This window comes from Dendrobates tinctorius, unplaced genomic scaffold (assembly GCF_039654945.1).
Source record: "Dendrobates tinctorius isolate UK_male_01 unplaced genomic scaffold, ASM3965494v1 ptg000084l, whole genome shotgun sequence".
NCBI classification, from domain to species: domain Eukaryota; kingdom Metazoa; phylum Chordata; class Amphibia; order Anura; family Dendrobatidae; genus Dendrobates; species Dendrobates tinctorius.
In genome coordinates, this window is record NW_027361752.1 from 26,192,223 (window position 1) to 26,208,650 (window position 16,428).

The 16,428-nt window shown below is 40.7% G+C and overlaps 1 protein-coding gene across 1 annotated transcript in view; it reads right to left on the reverse strand.

Annotated features, from left to right (window-relative positions):
- The window catches only part of TMPRSS15 (transmembrane serine protease 15), a 473,521-nt gene that overhangs the window by 248,024 nt on the left and 209,069 nt on the right, over positions 1 to 16,428 (reverse strand). Inside the window, exons 11-13 of the mRNA XM_073584497.1 lie at positions 10,431 to 10,539; positions 8,959 to 9,109; positions 5,260 to 5,401 (exon numbers count right to left, since the gene is read on the reverse strand). Coding sequence (XP_073440598.1) covers positions 5,260 to 5,401; positions 8,959 to 9,109; positions 10,431 to 10,539 — 402 coding nt within the window. The remainder of the gene's footprint in view (positions 1 to 5,259; positions 5,402 to 8,958; positions 9,110 to 10,430; positions 10,540 to 16,428) is intronic.

Here is a 16,428-nt window from a genome sequence, read left to right on the forward strand (position 1 = left end):
GTCCTGAGATCTCAGGAGACAAGATCTCGGCACCTGAAATCTCGTTGTCAAGTTCTCAATCTGAGTATGTGCTGCCTCTGATGACCATTTTCCCAGAGGCCACTGCATCGCAGTAAAGGATGTGCGAGGGGCCCTGGGAAAATGGCCACCGGGGTGGCGCATGCTCAGATTGAAATTTTGGCAGACGAGATCTTGGCACCTGAGATCTCATTACTAAGATCTCAATCTGAGCATGCAATGCCCCCTGTGGCCAATTTCCCAGAGCCCCCCCGCACATTCGATTTGGTGGCCTCTGGGAAAATGGTTGCCGGGTGCACCACATGTTCAGATTCAGAACTCCACAACGAGATCTTGTCCCGAGATCTCGGGAGACTAAATCTCTGCACCCGAGATCTCATTGCCGAGATTTCACTCTGAGCATGCACTGCCCCTGTGGCTATTTTCCCAGAGGCCACCACATCGAAGTAATGGATGTGCGGGTGGGGCTTCAGGCTTTCACAAAATGCTGGCGGAGACCCCCGCACCACAGAGCACCACAGTCATTTTCACTTGCAGTGGCACATATCAGAACACCCCCTCATCCCAGCCTGCGGCCTGCAGCTACGCGCCACTCTTGCCTCCTCCAGCAAAGACCCTGGGACCCCGATTCACCGCAACCACCATCCCTGGAAAGCAATAAGATGCATGGATTATAAGAGGCACCACCATTTTATTAAAAAATAGTTTTTTTTCCTATTTTTCTCCTCAAAATTTGGGGTGCGTCTTATATTCCGGAGCGTCTTGTAATCCTCAAAATACGGTAGTTCATTTTCTGGAACAATTTAAAAATAAATAATAATAATTTTATTTCTATAGTGCCAGCATATTCTGCAGCACTTTACATTATAGAGAGGACTTGTACAGACGATAGACATTACAGCACAGCAATAAACACATAGATTAAAACAGATACCAAGAGGAATGAGGACCCTGCTCGCAAGCTCACAATCTATAAGGGAAAAGGGGAGACACGAAAGGTGGATGGTAACAATTGCTTTTATTGTTTTTATGGTTTGGACCTTCCCTAGTGTAAGAATCGGGTGTTCCTGTTGCTGCATGAACCAGCTAACACTCTAAATATGTAACAGTACAGACACAGAGGGCTATTAAATGCAAAAAGCATGTGAGAACATGATGCGAGGAACCTGGTTATGGTAAAAAATTTAGAAATGAGCCACACAAGGATATTTGCGTTAATGCGTTGAGGCGATAGGCCAGTCTGAACAAATGAGTTTTTAAGGCACGCTTCAAACTGTGGGGTTTGGGGATTAATCATACTAGCCTGGGTAGTGCATTCCAAATAATTGGCGCGGCTAGTGAAAAGTCTTGGAGACGGGAGTGGGAGGTTCTGATTAATGAGGATGTTAACCTCAGGTCATTAGCAGAACGGAGGGCATGGGTAGGGTAGTAGGCTGAGACGAGGGAGGAGATGTAGGGTGGTGCTGAGCCATGGAGGGCTTTGTGGGTGAGGGTAATAAGTTTATACTGAATTCTGGAGTGGATGGATAGCCAGTGTAAAGACTGGCACAAGGTAGAGGCATCGGTATAATGACTGGTGAATATGATCCTAGCTGCTGCATTCAGGATGGATTGGAGAGGTGAGAGTTTGGTAAGCGGGAGACCAATTAGTAGAGAGTTACAATAGTCCAGACGAGAATGAATAAGAGAAACAGGAAGAGTTTTTGCAGAGTCAAAAGTAAGAAAGGGTCGAATTCTAGAAATGTTTTTGAGGTGCAGATAACAAGAGCGAGCCAATGATCGGATGTGGGGGGGTGAATGAAAGCTCTGAATCAAGTATGACCCCAAGACAGCGGGCATATTGCTGGGGAGTAATGGTGGAACCACATACAGAAATGGCAATGTCGGGCATAGGTAGGTTATTAGAGGGAGGAAACACAAGGAGTACAGTTTTTGACAGGTTCTGTTTCAGATAGAGGGAGGACATGATGTTAGAGACAGCAGTAAGACAATCACTGGTGTTTTCCAAAAAGGCAGGCGTGATATCAGGAGAAGTGTATAATTGGGTGTCATCAGCATAGAGATGGTACTGGAACCCAAATCTACTGATTGCTTGACCAATAGGGGCAGTATACAAAGAGAAGAGGAGGGGGCCTAGACCCGATCCTTGAGGAACCCCAACAGTAAGGGGAAGATGAGAGGAGGAGGAGCCAGCAAAAGATACAGTAAAAGAGCGGTCAGAGAGACAGGAGGAGAACCAAGAGAGAACTGTGTCCTTGAGGCCAATAGAATGGAGCATAGTGAGGAGGAGCTGATGATCCACAGTGTTGAATGCTGCAGAGAGATCCAAGAGAATTAGCATGGACTAGTGACCATTAGCTTTAGCTGTTAGAAGATCATTAGAGACTTTAGTGAGGGCAGTTTCAGTAGAGTGTAAAAAGCGGAAACCAGATTGGAGAGGGTCGAGGAGAGAGTTATCTGAGAGATAGCGGATAAGACGGGTGTGGACCAGGTGTTCCAGGAGTTTAGAGATGAAGGGAAGATTAGAGACAGGTCTATAGTTCACAGCACAGTTTTGGTCAAGGGATGGTTTTTTAAGTAATGGCTGTATGATGGCATGCTTAAATGAGGAAGGAAAGATACCAGAAGAGAGTGAGAGGTTGAATATTTTTGTTAGGTGAGTGGTGACAGCATGGGAAAGGGACTGGAGGAGATGTGATGGGATGGGGTCACTGGTGCAAGTGGTAGGGCGAGAGGATGCAAGGAGCCTGATTACTTCATCTTCTGTGACTGGTTCAAAATCAGAGAGTGAGCTAGATGCAGTGGGGGAGGGAGGACAGCGTATGATATGAGGTGATTGGAAGATAATTTCCTGTCGGATATGATCAATTTTTTCTTTGAAATAATTAGCCAGATTATCAGCATGGAGATCCGTGGTTGGTGCCTGCACTCTTGGGTTAAGTAGGGAATGAAAAGTGTCAAAGAGACGTTTCGGGTTATTGGATAGTGAGGTGATGAGGGAGTTGAAATAGCTTTGTTTTGAGAGGTGAAGGGCAGTGTTGTATGTTTTAAGCATAAGCTTATAATGGATGAAACCATCAGGTAGATTGGATTTTCTACACAGACGTTCGGCGCACCTGGAGCACCGCTGCAGGAAACGTGTTTCCAGGGTGTGTCAGGGTTGTCACCGTCTGTGCCTAGTTGTTCTATGTATAGGAGGTCCAGTTTCATCCAGGGCACTTTGAAGTGTTTCATTGTAATACTTCAGTGCAGAATCAGGACACGAGAGGAAGGAGATAGGGGCCAATGATGACTGCAAGTTCTCCATAAGTTTCTGGGTGTTAATGGCCTGTATGTTTCTAAAAGTGTGGAAAGTGGGGGTGACCTGGGCAGGATGGCAGAAGCTAGTGCACACACAGGGATCTGATTCTGGTGCTCAAATAGTGAGCGGTTAATTTAAAGTCCATACACAGTGACGGCTCCCAAAACAAAACATCCTTTTCTTAAAATAAAATAGTAAAAATAGTTCACAGAACAACACAGGCTCACCCGTTTGCATAACAGCCCTGCTCTCACAGCCTATTTTAGAGATTGTGCTACATACAAGCTGGTCTTTCCACTTCCACACGTCATACATAAACCACCTTCCGAGGCAGCACAGAATCCTTTTAAATTTACTGCAAAGCCTTGATTAGAGATTGTGAATGACAGTCCTTCCCAGCTGTTCTAGTCATTCCTTGACCCTGACCCATTAAACACCCCTCTCGGCTATATGTGTGCTGGAGCCTGCTCTTCTGGGTTTCACATCACCAAGTAAAGGCACCTACTGACACATGTTTCCCATCCAGGACTTGCTCAACTGCATCGTTACTCAGCATATTTTGTTAAAGATGACCTGTGACCAGAACTTTGCTACCCCATCTGCCAGTAGAATTATGCAGGGGCAAATACCATGATTCTGGCACAGTATAATTTATTGGGTTGCTTGTTGCAGTTTTGATAACATCTCTTTGGCTTATGCTGCAGATCTCTCAGTTTTCTGAATACTGAGCTCTGTATAACCAGCCCACATCACTGATTGGCAGTTTTCTGTGTACACTGTGCATAGGCAGAAAGCTGTCAATCAGTGGTTCGGGAAGGGAGTGGTTATACAGAGCTGATTAGGACTGCATAGCATGGCAGAGCTCAGACAGATGACTACATGGCAGCAGGTTTACAAGTCTTTCTATCTATCATCTCTTACTGATATAATGGTAATATTATCAAAATTACTGCAAGCAGCCCAGTAGGTGCCTTATCCCTGGAATCAGGGTTTCATTTTAGGTTATGCTGCTCTCAAATTAGATGGCAAAAACCTGGTGACAGATTCCCTTTAAGTGCAATTTTTTACAATACACAATCATTGCTAATTTGCTCCCCATTAGGAGAAACCAAGGTGACTTCTAGTGCCCCCTATTGGTGAAAAAATAATCTATAACTTAAATTGAACCTGTCGGAGGATTCATGCTGCCCGAATCATGCCTGCTCAGCTAGACTAACAGGCTTCACCTTATGTGTGAAAAAAGGGAAAGTCTTGTCGATTAGTGATTAGCGAACGTGAATGGATAACGTCTTATCCGTGCATGATCGGGTGTTATCTGAGTATCTTGGACGTGCCGGTATATTATGTTCTAGTCCCTGTGGCTGCATTATTTGCGGCTGTTAGACAGCCACAACACATGCAGGGATTGCCTGTTTGTTAGGGAATCCCCACAGAATGACTAGTATAAAGTAGACTAAAAAAAAAATGTAAAAAGAAAAGAAAAAAAAAACAAGTTAAAAAAATGAACATCACAAAAAAAGATACACTGTCTCTGATCTAAAAGAGAAAAAGCACATTAGGCTGATAAAATATGTTTCTTTGTAGAAAGCCAAATTTATGACAGATGACATCCGGTATGGGGATGAAAAAATCGAACTTACTACTGAATCATTTCTTACCAGTAATCATATAACAGCAAAATACACAGCTCTCCGTAGCGTTAGTCATACACCAGAGCAGATTTGTTTTATGAATTTAGCAGTCAGCATAGCCAATTATTCTCCTTCTCTCCTCACACCAATCACTACTTCCATCTGTCAAAATGACTGGTACTAAAACACGATTCGAATGCATGGCGGTGCCCGAGAATTGTCACAAGACGTGATAATTGCTCCAAATACACACTATGCAACTTCCATGTAATTAAAAATAATGTAACCCTCCAAATCTTTTGCACTTACATGGCTGAATGGTGGTAGTGGGAGGAGTAGGGACTCGAGTTGGTTCAACATAACCACTTTCATTGCACTTCCCAGCAGATAGTTTGATGTCGTCTAACGCGATGTCGCTAAAACCGGGATTTTTTATGGCCTCGAATGCCACCTGGTGATTAAGAATGAGATAATTTATGTTAAGATATCCATGTCAGTAATTAGAAACACAACGCAAGTACAGATGGCAGAAGAGCAATGTCAGCTGTGCTTCACTCATATAAAAGTGTCTAAAATATAATGAAGTTGGATTCTTCGTGCCCTGAAGGACAGCAATATGTTGCTTTACTAAAAGACCATTGTACCATCTGTAGACTTGAGGAACAAAAGTCAAAGTCTGCACAATGCTTACGTTTCAGAAATACAGTTGTCTACACGAGCGTCCTCTAAACCAACATAAAAGGGAACATTTATTTATTGACGTCCCTAATAACAGGACTTGGAATGATTTAACCTGTCCTCAGGTACGTCATTGTAGTCAGATTGGGCAGGATTGGGGTGTGGTGAGTTTGACTTTTCAGCTCAGTGTCTGCACCACCTTGACTGAAGGTGAGTAATTTGTATGAGGAGTGAGTCTTTAATAGTGATGAGCCAGTATGCTCGCTGCACGGGTATTCCCCAGCAAGCTCGGTTGATCTCTGCGTATTTTGGCGTGACCAGAGATTTAGTGTTTGTCGATGCAGCTCCATGATTTGTGGCTACGAGACAGGCTGAATACATGTGGGGATTGCCTGTTCGTTAGGAATTCCACACATGTATTCAGCCTGTCTAGCAGCCGCAAATCACGCAGCTTCGTCGACAAACAGTAAAATATCCGAGAAAGCCAAAATACTCGGAGATCACGAGTATACTCGCTCATCACTAGTCTTTAAGCATCATTTTTATAAAAACGAAGACCTCAATTCATCAAGATAGGCAATTTTCTCGTGGTGGTGTCAGATGATCCAAATTCATGAAAAAGTGCACTCCTCTTCATGAATTTGGAATGTTTGACAAACTGCATGCACCTCCATACGCTACGCCAGAAAGCTTACTACAGTCAGGGACTTTAATGAGATTTCTTGTGTAGGAAGCGCCACAGCTCTCCACGAGTTAGACAACCAGTGGCACAACACCTCTGCCACATCCCTTTTCCACTCCAAATCTGCCCATTTTTGCAGAGCTGGGAGAAACTAGTGTGAAAACACAAAAAGTTTCAATATTTTGGTGCAGCTCCAAGCTGCACAAAAAATTTTTCATATTTTCTAAGCTTTTGCACTATTTTAAGGTATGAAAGCTTTATGATTTGGGATTTTTATCCCAATTGGTGCAAACAAGTATGGCTTTAGAAAATGATAAATCAAAACTCTATGGTGGTAGAGATGAGAAAATTGGTTAATATGTGAAAAATTTGCTGCATCTAGTGAATTTAAACAATTTGAAATTAGATTTGTGGGAATTAAAAAATTGCTCACCACTAATTTACAGAATGAAGACTACATTAGCCAGAGTAGACTAAAGGTACTGTCACACTTAGCGATGTACCAGCGATCCCGACCAGCGATATGACGCGGTCAGGATCGCTGGTACATTGCTAAGTGGTCGCTAGTGAGCTGCCACACAGGCAGATCTCACCAGCGATATCGCTGGGGACGGGGATCGCTACTTACCTGTCATACTAGGCGATCCTACGTCCTCCGACACCCGGCTCCACGCGTCGCTCGTCCTCACAGCAGGAAGCAGACGACGAGAAACAGTCCTGAACATTCTCGCGCGATCAGCGATAACCAGCGGGGGGAGCCGGTCGTAGGTAAGTATCACACATAGCGATATCGCTAGCAATATCGCTATAACGTGACTAGTTATAGCGATATTGCTAGCGATATCTCTTAGTGTGACATGCCCTTTACACTAACGAGGAACAGGGTAACAATGTTTTGAACTTTTGACTTTTCAGGCTCCATATCATACCATTCATTACTGCTTTGAATATTAGACTGCCATCATTTTAAGGACAATCATCTTGGCTATCTCATAAATAAATTTGACTTGTAACTATTTTGCATATGATTAGTTATACAGATTCTTGTCATGTCACTACATTCTTACTGTTTTGCTCCTGGTGGTTCTTCCTGTATACTACAAATTACAACCTGTTCTCACATTCCCTAATAGTTCAGTGTTCAGTGTGTTATTTGGTTGATTCCCAGGCGAAAGGTCACTGTTTAGAATTGAGAAGCAGCCATGAAGATGATTTCCCCAAAAAAGAGAAACAACATCATCCATCTCATAGATAGCGATCTTTGGTAGTGGATGGTGAGATATGGAGCGTGAAAGTCAAAAATTCAAAACAATGTTACCCTTTTGCTTGTCAGTGTACTCAGACTTGATTGTGGGTTTCCTTTTAATGCCTATCACATGACATTGGATAGCGCAGTTATCACACCAATTTAATCCTATGGTTCGCCTCTCAATTGCGGTTTTTTTCCTGCTCCGATAGGATCGCAATCGGACAGGAAAAGAGTTGCAGCATGCTGTGATTGCATGCTATTTTCGGATCGTACGCACCGTTATAAGTCTATGGGTGTGTGTGAAACATTGCACTGCACTCGATATCACCCCAGTGCAGTGCGATTCTCGCTGACTCCGGCAGCAGAGGAGATGGAGAAATTACTTTCTCCATCTCCTCAGCAGCTGTGCTGCGATCCTGTCATAAGTGAGGATCAGAGCACAGAGCATGGATACTTGGCTCGCAGTAGAACAGGAACCGAGTGTCATTAACATACCGCATCGGATGTGATTCGCTAGTGGGACCCAGGCCTAACAGAGTGGAACGGCACCACTCCATTGTACCTCTTAAGTACTATAGATAGTTATTTTGTTCTTCCTTGAGAAAATTGCAGGTCCGACGCCGAAATACATCAGAACAATTAAGAACTATTTTGGAACGCAAAAGGCATGTCATTTACCACAGCACAGCCCATTCAACATGATATTGTCCTCCTCTACAAGTACTTTAGATTAACACCTATTCAACTGAATGGAGCTGATAATCTAATATATCCTAATGATGTTATGTCCTGGTAATCCAGTGATAGTAAAACAGATTAAAATATAATTATAACCACAAGTGCACATGTTCTGTTCAGGTGGGTAAAAAATGAAAAGGAAACTTCCCCTTTTTAAGGCCATTATAAGTTAGCCACAAAGCAAGCAGCAGAGACAGAAATATGTATTAGTGAGTCATGTACATAAGTGTCTGCCAGTGTTAAATGATGGAAAGTTTTCTTACGTCTATTACAGATCAGATCACTGTGATTAAGAATTATTGCCCTATACAGAAAAGTCATAGATCAATTCTTAATTAGTTAAAATGTTTTTTGAATATCAGCATTAAGGCTGTCAGTCAGTGCCGGGGCACAGTTATAGCCGCCGCTCTCTCACAGAGCGGTGACTGCCCTTGTGCCTGCACCGCCCCCGTGACTGAAATTGAATGCTACCGGTAGTAATAAAGTTCATTACCTCCAAGCAGTGGATATCTAAGTTCCGGCACTGGGCAGGTTCATAACGCTATTAACCTGCAGATTAACTCCATATCTGCAGGTTAATAACATTTTTTTCACGTGACAGGTTCCCTCTAAATCCAAATCATTTCTACAATTTGACTGAGAAAGCAGAATATTTACTCACAGCCAGTCCAGAAGTTTCATTCAATGTAACCTGTCCAAAATTCCAATTTGGGCCATAATTTCCTTCTTTAGTAAAAATAAGTTGTTCGGTATTGTTTGTAGGTATAATCAGAACAGATAGGTGGTATACACTGACACCATACATGTGGTACCTGGGATTAAAAAGCAGAAAAAAAAAATAATGATGAATTAAAGAAGAAAGCTAAAAAAACAAGGATGGGATCTCAACGGGACCGGAAATGTCTGCAAATTTATAGAAAGGTAAAAGTCTAGCAAGTTATTAAAATAAATTCTTTATCTTGTGTAACCTCTGTGAAGTTGTCTACTGTGGTACAAAGAGGTGTAAGATTCTTCCTTATATCTCGAATTCCTAAAAAAAATTAAAAATAAACTTTTAAAAATAAATAGTTCTCCATTACAGTGAAAGAGGGGAGCGTCTAGAACTAAGTTCAAAAAGGGCTGCCATAATTGTGCCAGATTTTAATACATGGGATAAAAGGACCTTGAATGATCAACTAGGGCATTTTTCATGCTGGTCTTGATGAAGGAATGGGGTGCCTTTTAATGAATCATAGAAGAAATATACTATAGGTGTCTCCATATGGCATCTCACCACAAATCTTTCTCTAGTTAGGGACTTGAGTACAATTTGCGATATAAGAAACATTGCCATGTATCATGAATTTGACAAGTAAGAGTTGCCATCTTCCCGTCAAGTCCCAGCTACACCCGCTTTGTCAGAACTGGCCTTGAGAACTCCATAAGTTGAAGAATTATAGCCAAGCCCCCAGTTGTGCCAAAGGTTTGCAACTTTTGGAAGCTTTTTCTGCTAGAATTCTGGCATAAAAGCTTTGAAGAATCTTGGTTTTGATCTTTATTTTACATTACATGTTCTGTCGAAATCCCCCGGGGTATTTTCTTGATAAAATGTAGTCCCTTAGTAGAGAAGAGGCCAGCATCAGTTCTTACTGCTCAGTAGCAAGATGAATGTGGAAAAACAGATCTGGTGGAATCTGGCCTCCTCCCTGTGCTCCAGCCACTACGAGGGCATATTTCCAAAATATGAGTTCAAAATATATAAAACAGGGCTCCTTCACGTCTCTGGGAATCATATTACAGTTACAATGTAAGTCTATGTTCTAACCTTGATTTTTTTTTTTTTAATTTTCAGGAGACCAGTTTTATTTTTGGACATAAACTATATTAAAGATTTTCTGCAGTGATATACATTTATCGGGCACCATATCACCAGTGCTGAAGGATACATACTTCTACTTGTGCTGCCTGAATACGGAAAAACAAGAAGAGGGCTAATTATTTGTTTCTATAATATAAGAAAATAGATTTTCTTCTAATGCTTGAGCAATTTAGTTAACCTTTAACATACTGGTAATAAAGCCCCTTTACCAAGCAGAATGTGATTTTGTGGTTATCATTAGACACATAATTTATTTTATGTAAGTTTACACTTACCAGAAACTGAGGCACAGGGGATCTAATGATGATGATGACACTAAAGGAAGGCTAACAAGCCTAATTCGTTGGCCAAATCCAGGTCCGAGTGGGGTTGAGATATAGTAGCCTAAAAGTATGAGAAATTTATTAGCTAAATTTCATACAAAAGGGAAAAAAAATCAGATATGGAATCAGTACTTGCATTGACTTTAGTATATTTGAAACATAGAAGCCCAAAGTTTCCTGGAGATATCAGGAGGAATTTTCCATGCTCTGTTCCAAGGGAATAGAGTGAGACAGCTTTGAACGATCAGTACTTTATGGGTGTTTATTTGTTTATATCTATGTGCTGATGAAGTAAATTGTGTTGTCTACAATATATCTATAAGAGTAAGTTCAAATCTAGAGAATACACTTCAAATGTTCAGTCCAGATTTCGGATGGATAATCCGCAAGTTTTTTTTACAGAAAGAGCTAAGTGAATGAAATGTCTAAAAAGTCTCCAGCACAAATGAATCAGCTCTGCAACTCTGATAGATAGCAACATATACAGTATAACATTTGATGAGGCCCAATGGTAACTGTGAGCTAGGTATCTTCTTTATTGCTTAGATACTGGAGATAATGATGAACATTGAGCATTTGCAAAAAAAAAAATATGGAAATTAAATCTCACCAATTTCTCAAAATAATACATTTGACTTCACAAAAATCAGTTAGTCACAATCATTAGGCCATATGGACATTATAGATGGAACTCCCAGATATAGTTCTATATCACTAATTAGTGTGACCATCTTACACTTTTAGAAGGAATTGGGTGGACTTTCTGCGCTTCCGAAGGAGATCCCAAAGAATTCTCAGGAGACGAGATGGATTATTGCAGTTTATTGTCAACGCATTTCGAAGCCATATGACTACATCCACCATACTTCAACCTCTTCATACTTCAGGATGAAGGAGTCACGTGACTTCAAAATGCATTGACAATAAACCGCAGTAATCCATGTCCTTTCCTGTGAATTCTTTGGGACCTTCTTTATCACCATAATAAAATAGTCCACCTATTTCCTTTTGGCATAGCTCTGTTTTTTCTTAACCAGTGAATTACAGCAGCCGATAATTTCTCTTCATTCTAAGTGGCACATAACTTTCTGAGGTGAGCACCTCCTTGCACCTTTACCTTGCTTTCCACCAAATAAGACCCTTTTGCGCTTTTTCATTCTTGCAATTCTGACAATCCTCCATCAGGTAATATTAGAATAAGGATGGATCAGATAACTTGACTTGTTGAATTTCAACACACCCAATCTATTCTTCTCAGGGCATATAAATGGCGGCAAAAGGTGTCTAGCAAGAACTTATTGCCCTCTCCCATCAAGAACTAATGTATATTTCTAAGAGGAGGAAAAGTTGGAAAAATTTCCTGCCGGTCAAATAAGTGTTTCCTCATCATTTATAACCCAGTGGCGCAAATTAATTTAACTTTATGTCCACTCTTAGCTCTAGATATATGGAGCAGTCTCAGGTGCTGAGCCTGCACCACACAAAAAAGACACCCACTGTAGTTTACAGAGGGCATTTACCTCTAACAGCAGCATTTGCAGCCTGCTTTGATCAACGCTGATTAACCAGGCAGATGTCACTGTCATTAACAGACATCATCATTCAAATTGTATAATCATTGGTGCATGTAAGCACCTACTCACTTTGGCCACCTGCGATGCAATCACAGTGTGCCCATGGGTTACTATGTCAGCCATAGATCTGATGAAGGTTCTCATGATTGCCATCTTTATCCTCCTAAAAAGCCCAATCATGACATGGGCATCATATGACACATTATAAACCTCAAAGCAGTAGTATTGGAGGACAAGTGATCAAAGGACAGAAGATTTAAATCCCCTAAGGAGACTAAAAAATAAAGTAAAAAGGCTTTAAAAACATAATAAAAATTGAATCTCTCTTTAAAAAAAAAAATAACATAGAAATAAAAATTTTTGCTATCTATGAATCCATAAAAGTCTGAGATATCAAAATATATGTTGAATTAACCAAGAAAGTAGGTGCCATAAAGAGAAAAAAAAAATACTGTTTTTGACTTCCACTCCTCTCTTAAAACTGAGACAAAAAAAGTTTATGTTCTTTTTTAAAGTCTGAATTTATTTAAGAAAAATAATAATAATAATAATAATAATAATAATAATAATAATAATAATATACTTTTTGTACAGTCTTAATTCTACTGACCAAAATAAACAATTTCCTTGGTAACTTATATAATGAATAGTGTAAAAAGTAAATCCCAAAAAACAATAATGATTTTGCAGTTTTTTAAATTATTTCATCTTACTTTTCAGTGTATTATTATATGGCAAAATAAATTATGTCGTTCAAAACTACAAATCTTCATGGAAAAAAACCTTAATATGGCTATGTTGATGGAAACAAAAAATAATAATATGGCTGTTGGACAAAAGGAGGGAAATGCTGGAATGTAAAAGTGAAAAATTGCCTGGTCCTTAAGACATAAAAGTTGTATGGGCACCTTAAGAGAGAGGGGCTATCCGTCTGATGAGAATGGTCACTTTATGCATTATATAGTTGCCCATTCATTTTAAGACCAGCTACATTTTTTCTGGGGAAAGTGGATCTGCCTTTAGGATTTGACCTCTCAATATATTTATATGTACATGTACACTAGCTTTTTCAAAGTACAGCAACATTTTTCCATGGCCAGGCCACTCCTTCATTACTGAAAAATCAGTGTTTAATTGATATGCAAATGAGGTTGAAGAACTATGGTAGATCTGAGTTCTCTGTCATTACAGCTCTATTCCCACCCAGATCCACCTCTTCATGCTTCACCCACAGCCTCTAAGCCAGAGTTCCCCAACTCCAGTCCTCAAGGCCCACCAACAGATCATGCTTTCAGGATTTCCTTAGTATTGCTCACTTGATAACTGCTTCACCTGTGCAATACAAAGGAAATCCTGAAAACGTGATCTGTTGGTGGGCCTTGAGGACTGGAGTTGGGGAACCCTGCTCTAAGCTATGTGACAATTGAGACATCAGTCAAGCAGAAAGGGGCAGCACTGGGAAATAAAGCAGGTGTGACAGAGGCTTCAGATCTACCATAGCCCTTCAGCCTCATTTGCATATAACTTAAATGCAGATTTTTCACTAACGGAGGAGTGGACTGGCCATGTAAAGGTATTGCTGGACTAGTCTGTGAATGAGCCACATGCACATATAGTTTGGAGGGTGAAATCCTGCTGACAGATTCCCTTTCAATCTGTCAGAAGTCAGAACAGTGAAATAGAACACAAGAACATCATGCAAGCTTTTGTGATGAGAGTCCTGCACTGCCCATGAACATGATTCTACATTTTATTTATTTGCAATCCAGTTCCCACCATCCCTCTAGTCAGGCTCAGAAAAATGTTTAGTTGATTGATAAAAAAAAACATATCAATTCCCTACAAGTTTGCTTGCATAATTCTTCCTCTCGTTACAGTTCCAGAAATTCTCAAGGATCCAATTTATCTAAGTCAACCAGCTGTTTCTGCCTGTTGTTCGCCATAAGAAGAAATAGCTGAAAATTTGGATTTGTTTTAAAACCTCTCATGCGTAAACATAAATTATCCTTTAGAGTTGCTCTAATTTTATTTATTTATTTTAAATACTTTGCTTTCTTGGTGCCCATTTTGATGTATTTTATTCTCCATTATCAAACCCAAGAGGCTCCTTGACTAAAGTAGAATATTTCATCCAGCCAGAGAAAGCTTTGCTTCAGCAATTAAGCTTGAAAATTACATTTTTGATTTGTAGTTTCAAGTTCCTGTGTTTAGGTTTCTGGAATGACTAAGGATCTTCTTGAAGTTTTGAGTTGACAATTTTTTTCATAACATTTGCTAGATCAATTGATGAAATAAATAAGTCTATCTAAAAAGAAAAAAAAAGGTCTCAATGAAATGGGCTGACCATTAAAATTCCTTACTTACCTGGGATCCTATAGGACAAGTAAAAAATATGAAAGTAACAAACAAAGTGGAAAAAATGCCATTGTGAAAAATTGGCACTACGATTGGGAAATATTGAAAAAAAAATATATAAATAACAATTATTTATCAGATAAGTCACCTGCTGATCATCTCACACCACTAAGGCCGGTTTCACATTTGCGTATAAAGGAGCTGCGGAGGGCTGCAGACTTCCTCCGTGAAGCGCCACCCACTACCGCACCTCTTCCGGTCAGCTCTGCCTACGTCCGCATGCTTCTGCATACCCTATCTTTAACATTGGGTACGCAGGTCGTGCAGAAGTATGTGGATGTCTCCGCATGCGTAATTTTGACGATGCGGCGACCTGTGTCGAGCGCAACATGTTGGATTTTGATGTGGTCGCCACATCGTCAAAACGACACATGAGGAGACATCCGCATACTGTACATCCATACGACCTGCATACCCAATGCTAAAGATGTGTGAATTACGTTTGTTTTTAGTGTAATTCTGCAGTGGAAAAGCAGTAAAACACACATTTTCTGAATCTATTGCAATTTTCATGGAGAAAATCTGCACATAAAACGCACCGTATCAGCAAAATCAATTGACATGTTCTAGATTCCAAAAATGCATCACAATTCCGTTTACACACCTTAAAAAAACCACAGAGGTTATGAGATTTCTATAAATCTGTACTGTAAGACAGTATCATAATATGCAATGTCAAAAACTCATCATGGGAACTTAACCTAAAAGAGTTTTTCTGAGCATACACAAAATTGAGTTCTCATATATCAGAAAAATTGACCAATATGAGGGGGACATCAAATAGTAAAAAAAATAATCTGATGAATCCTCCACTATTCTAGTACAGCCACTTTGGTGCTCCCTGGCTGAACTATGCTTACTGTGCTGGATTGATGACTTGCCTAACTACCCACATGACCTCTGCAGCCAATCACTAAAATTCCAAGAAAACTGATTGGCTGCAGAAGTCACATGGGTAGTTAGTCACAATAATGAACACTTTATTACTGTAAACATGGACTGGTGGGAGCACAGGAGCAATGGTATTAGACCAGTAGGGGATTTATCAGGTGAGGTGAGTAATGGGTGTTTTACTATTCTATGCTATTTCTACTCTAATTAGCCTTTTTTGTATCATCTTATCCAGTGCTGTCAAGAGTTAAGGTACTGTCACACTTAGCGATGCACCAGCGATCCCGATCAGCAATATGACGCAGTCAGGATCGCTGGTGCATCGCTAAGTGGTCGCTAGTGAGCTGCCACACAGGCAGATCTCACCAGCGACATAGCAGCGGTCGGGGGTGGCTACTTACCTGTCAGATGAGGCGATCCTGACGTCCTCCCGCCCGCGTCCATGCGTCGCTCTTCGGTGCCACAGGAAGCCCAGCAGGAAGCTGATGACGAGAAACGGTCCAGGATGTTCTCGCGCGATCAGCGATAGCCAGCGGGGGAGCCGGTCGGCGGTAAGTATCACACATAGTGATATCGCTAGCAATATCGTTGCTACGTCACAAAAAACAGTGACATTATAGCGATATCGCTAGCGATATCGCTTAGTGTGACAAGCCCTTTAGTGTTACTTTTAAATTGTGGAGGCTAAGACAGGCATCATCAGTAATATATGATTGAGTACTGAAAATGCTCTCTTTAAAAGTGTACTCCCATCTCCAAGGTCCTATCCCAATATGTAGTAGGTGTAATAATAATAATGATAGCATTAGCAAATACCTCCATTAGTAATGTAGTATAGTTCTTCTGATTCTGTATGTCTCTTTCCTCATGTGCAGGCATTGCAGGACCTTAGGAATCCATGGTTACGACCACTAGCAACTAGCTAACTAACTGTCATAATATCAGTGATCGTAATCAAGGATATCAAAGGTCCTACAATACCTGCACATAAAAGATATAGCAAATCAGAAACACTATCTACATTTCTAATTGGAGGTATTTGCTAATATTATTATTACTACACCTGCTAC